We start from the raw sequence: 5,533 nt of genomic DNA, 5'->3' as shown, positions 1-5,533 counted from the left end.
CGCGTTGATGTTGGGCTTCTTTCTCAAGTTGCTTTAATCGATCTTGAAGCGCCTCTATTACTCCTGGATTTGATGAATTTTTGTCTCCGTTGGGTTCCGGAATATCTTTGAGTATAGCATCCGCGTTTTTATGCGGCGTTCTGTCTTCCAAACCTGAATCGTGGTCGTTGTCATGGTCGTCCGCTATGTTGATGGGATGACTTCCAGGTTTCCCGGCAACGGTGCCAATGTTCTGAGGGTTACCTGAAACTATAGGTCGATCTCGGGCGAGATCTTCTATGGGGGTCGGAACTGTTGTATCCGACTTGTTGGACTTGGTGATGGAGCTGATCCTTCGTCCCCGGGAGGTGGGGGGTACCTGCAAGGGACTCCGATGCTTAAGTTAGCAAGGGTATTAAACAGGTATCGAATAGAATCAGAGTATGAGTTATACCTGGGTGCTCCAGTGTATTTATAATGGTGAGATGTGGCCTCCTGTGGATAAGATAAGTTAGTTATCTTATCTTATCTTTATCTTATCTTTAAGTGAGGCCATCTTTAAGGGAACCGCCTTTATCTCTATGGGCTTGGGCTGCCCTTGGATTTGGGACGTGTTCCTCTATTTGGGCCCTTTGTTTGGGCTTTTCTGTGACTTGGCCGAGTTCTTTGAAAAGAGGTCGGGTTGTCCTGACCTGAAGAGGTCGGTCGCTTTGTCTGTAGAACATCCCGGGTCGGACAGCTCGACCCAGGGTATGAACAATATCTGACATCTTAAAAATGTCCAATGAAAAAAATTTTCAGTACACTTCATCTTATAACATTACAAAAAATAGATAGCTTCTAATATTGCTAGCAGGGACAGATCCAGAAATTTTAATATGGAGGGACCGAATTTTAAATAACTTTTTTTATTCTATAAAAATAATTAACATATAGTTATTAGAGTTAGTTTTTTAAATGATTTATTAATATATATATATATATATAATTATAATTTTTCTCACAATTTTATTTTTAATATGATAATTACATCATAAAAATATAACAATATCAATAGTATATTATAAAATTATAAAATACCAATAATTTATAGCGTGTTGAGGTAAAAATTATCATATATCTTATTAATTAAAATTAATTCTTTCAAAAATTTTAAAAAAATTGAAAATAAATTATTAATTATTTGAAAGACATAGTACCCTTATAGAATATAAGATATAAGATATCTTTATACAATTTTTCTTTTAACAACGTAAATTTAGAAGAAAAATGAGTATTTTTTACAAGAAAATAATATCTAAAGTACATAATGTAATTACCAAAATATAACTACGTAAGTTATTATTAATATAATAATATGAATGTTAAATATATTAATGTAAAAAATAAAATATTTTTTTAATCATAAATATAGAGATTATTATATAAAAACTAATTTGAAAGGTAAAAAGACTTGAGGATATGATATTAAATTAGTTAAGTAAAAAATATTAGTGAATTAAACAATTAAGACATAAATCCATTACATAGTGAAAAATAAAACATATAAAATTATTAAATTACATAATATTTTTTATTTTTTAAACACCTATCTTATATATAAGTATAGTTTTTTAAAATTTTGGGGAGGGGGAGGGGGTGGGAGGCGAGGCCATTACTCGCCCCCTCTAGGTCCGTCCCTGATTGCTAGTTAATTAATAATAAAAAATCATAAAATTTATTTACTTTTTAGTATTTCTCAATGTCTGTGAATTATTAAAAGGATAAAAAATAATATTTTTTCATTACACAATCAATTTCACGAATAAAGTATCGAAATGAAGAATTGCAAAATTAGAGATTCTATTCACTGACCTCGATTTTGTAATCAAAACGGTGGATTGTTTTTTGAACACTACAATGAAAAAATTGATTGGACATTTGCTGATTGTTACAACTGTGATTATCAATTAATGATGAACAAATATTGGATATTACATAGACAGGTAAAGAATGAGGAAAAATTGGATATTAAGTAGATGGATATCCGAAAGAAAAATAATAAAATTTTTTATAATCAAAGAGATTGATACACAAATCTAATTGTGGGATTGAATAATTGGTGATAGATTATTTACCATTTTATAATCTTAATATTAAAGAAAATATAAGATTAGAGTATCTAAATCAAAATAAAAACTTAAAAATTGAAGATAGAATTTTAAAGATAAGATAGATGAATAATAAGATAATAATTTATAAAAACGATAAGAAAAATGAGAATGGCGTATTGCATAATTCAATCGATTGGGTAACACAACCAATCGATTGAATTGGGCAAATCCATATTGCTTTAAAGATTTCAATCGATTGGGCAACACAACCAATCGATTGAATTGTGAGACCTCAAGTTGCTTTGAAGCCTTCAATTGATTGGGTAATATAAAAAATCGATTGAATTAAAAAAAATTTCACATTCTAGTCATCGTTCAATCAATTGGGTAATATGACTAATCGATTGATTTTTGCGAAAATCATACTGCCTTACAATTTTCAATCAATTGTTTTGTGATAACCTGAAGTCCAATCGATTGAGTTATGGGAAACCTGAAATTCAATCAATTGTTTTGTTAATTCAATCGATTGATTTTTTAAGAAACACGATTTTACAACCCTCAACGGATGTAACAGATCAAAGATAAATTTTTCATCGATTGGGATTGCCAAAAGTTATTACGATCAATGGAAGATCTAATTCGTTATTGTTTTTGTTTTTTATTGTTAATAAACATACACTACACCACATCCGACAAATAGCAGCGGTTAGGTACAGGATGAGCAGCGGTTTTTAACCGTTGCCAAACAGATAGCAGCGGTTGATATATCCGCTGAAAGATAGTGTGCGGCTAAACCGTTAGCAGCGGTTAATAGCAACCGCTGGAACAATCCCTGCTAAATGGTATTTTGCAGCGGTTCTTTTCGCTACAAAATTGTAAGAACATGACTGCTTGGAGATGGTAGCGGTTGTTAACCACTGCAAAATGCCATCCATTGACTTATTCTGTTAAGATATAGCAGCGGATTTAAAACCGCTGCCAAATGTAGAGTTACACTTTTAAAAAAAACCCGAATTTATACTAAAATATGTCAATTCTTTTATTCTTTATACGTTCTTCCACTCAGTTGCTTTAACTTATTAAAATAACCAACAACCAATCAAACTACAACACACGAAACAAAAAAAACTATATGCAAAAGTGAATCATTATAAAAGTAATTTGAATTCAGTGCATCGATGACTGTAAACTACAAATAAAGTCACTAAAATGAAAAACTACAAATAAATATCTCAAAAGTCATTATGACTATAGTTGTCAGAACCGAATCGATGAGCGAACCGATCAGGCTATTGGGTCACTGGGTCATTGGTTCAACTGGTGGATCACTAGTTGAACCGGTTGACTCGGTGCTATGTAAATAAAAATAAAAAATAATTAAAAATTTAAAATTAAAATTTAAAATACATATTTTCACTAACATTTTAAGAATTTCAAGTTATTTTAAAATAATATAGAACAAGAACAACAATTATTTTATTATTTTTACTCTATTATAGATATTTTTATTTTGTTTTTTATATTAAAATAACTATTATTTTAAATTTTCAATAATTTATTAATTAATTTATATTTATTATACTATTATATACTATAAGTATTTATTAAAAAATAATATTAATAGATATTATATAATTATGAAAAAAATAAGTGACTTTATAATTATTATTAAATAAAAATATAATTAATTTAAGAATGAGTGGGTTTATAACTAAAATTAAAATAAATAAAATAAAGATAAATTATTTGATGAAACTCATGAAGATATTTATATATATTTAAATTTGCATATATAACAATAAACACAACAGCAACCTAGTGGCTATGCAAGGTGCTTCTATTTATGAGGGAGAGGGTTCAAACCCTTCCTTAGGAATTTTGATTAAATTTTCAATACCAAACGGTTCGGTCGGACCTGTCTTTACCGGATTTGACGGGTTTTCAACGGTTCATTCCGGATTTGACCGATTCGTATCGGTTTTCTTCCTTACGCGGTCCAAATGTCGGATCGGACCGGTATAGGGTCCGGTTCACCAGTTTTTTGGTTGAATCGGCCGGTCCGGTCCGGTTTTGATAACACTGATTATGATAGTGAACAATTAAAGAGTATTCAGATTTTAACATTCATAATTCAAATCATTAGTGCCCGCACATCATCTTGGATGGGATGAAGTTGGTGCACTTCTCAAAGAATCCAAATCTGTAGCTATTTCAGGTGGCAAATTACCTCCTTGTTGCTGGATTATGTATCTTAACAAATTTCCCATTGTCTGCATTTTTGCCTTCTTCTATGCTGCCTTTGCCTTCATTCTCTGTCTCTTTGCCTTTTCCTCTGCTGCTGCTGCATCCGCCTTAAGTTTTACAATCTCCATCTGATACTCCTCAATCTGTACACCGTAGTCAGACTGATGTGGAATGTTACGAAAACACTGACTGGGACATGGACCAAGACCGAGTCCACGAACTCTTCTTGGGTGCTCCTTTCCAAGCACTTGTGCAAGGAAATCATTCTGTGAAAATTCCTTGCTGGAGGGGTCTTGGCTCTCAATATGCTCAATTGCTTCCTGCAAACATGTGAGATCCGGATTTACACTAATTTAAATTCAATGGTAGTAATTGCAAAGAGAAATTTGAAAAAGTAAAGAACATGATTTACCCCAACCAGACGCACATCTTCATTCATATACGAACCATTCTTTTTTTTATGACTCATGGTCCATCCTTCTCCTCTACCAATATGCCTTCCCTGTCGTTGCTCCTATAACAATCATCAACACACAATCATATAACAGACAACACTATATTACCAGAAACATGTCAACATTCTGGAACTGAATTTAAATTAATTACTTCTTCGTGTCTCTTTCTTGCCATCGTTTTAGAACCCCCGGTATGTGTGTACAGTTGCTTTGAACGATTAATGGCATTTTTTATACACTTCCCCTACACACAAAATGACAAACATAAATGTTATCGGGATAAATTACTACACTTTTAATGGTTTTATAAGTCATCCATGTACAACTTCAGGAAACACAAAAAAGGATAAGGTGATGAACTTTTTGGTAGTAGTTTTTCCACTAGCACAATAAATTCAGCATATTTAGTAGTAATTCATGACGATTTAAAATCGAATACAATGAAATATCAACTAAATATTTGTTACCTGTGTGTCCTCAATCAACAGATATTGAATAAACTTTTTCCAGTGATTTGCCTCTATTCCTGCTGGCTTACGCTTAAGGTTTTCCTCAAAAGTCAGTTTTTTGTCATAAACCTTATGGAACAAATGATTTCTTGCGTTCCTCCAGGATCATTCTATTCTTTGTAGAATTCCCCGCTTTATCCTCCCTCTTCCATCATCCTCATAGTAGAAGACTTGCTACAAGTAGTTCAGATCATAAGATAACACAATAAAGATGATAACGATATTGACATCAGTGCTTTCATACCGTCAT

The 5,533-nt window shown here is 31.9% G+C and overlaps 1 protein-coding gene across 1 annotated transcript; it reads right to left on the bottom strand.

Annotated features, from left to right (window-relative positions):
• Positions 1-4,363: 4,363 nt before the first annotated feature.
• Positions 4,364-5,533, bottom strand: LOC130965664 (uncharacterized). Its single transcript, XM_057890425.1, has 5 exons — positions 5,528-5,533; positions 5,242-5,325; positions 4,926-5,018; positions 4,732-4,833; positions 4,364-4,639 (listed from the first exon to the last, which is right to left on the bottom strand). Exons 1-5 carry the CDS (start codon positions 5,531-5,533, stop codon positions 4,364-4,366), a joined length of 561 nt encoding a protein of 186 aa, XP_057746408.1.

The sequence above is a fragment of the Arachis stenosperma genome, chromosome 3 (genome assembly GCF_014773155.1).
Source record: "Arachis stenosperma cultivar V10309 chromosome 3, arast.V10309.gnm1.PFL2, whole genome shotgun sequence".
NCBI classification, from domain to species: domain Eukaryota; kingdom Viridiplantae; phylum Streptophyta; class Magnoliopsida; order Fabales; family Fabaceae; genus Arachis; species Arachis stenosperma.
The sequence above is the reverse complement of the archived record's forward strand: the minus strand, read 5'-3'. Positions and strand labels throughout refer to the sequence as shown.

Excerpts from the sequence above, each read along its gene's own strand:
- LOC130965664 (XM_057890425.1), bottom strand. Across the intron at positions 5,019-5,241 it reads TGTTGATTGAGGACACACAG|GGGAAGTGTATAAAAAATGC; the intron begins GTAACAAATATT and ends TTTTGTGTGTAG. Across the intron at positions 4,834-4,925 it reads CAAGAAAGAGACACGAAGAA|GAGCAACGACAGGGAAGGCA; the intron begins GTAATTAATTTA and ends TGATTGTTATAG.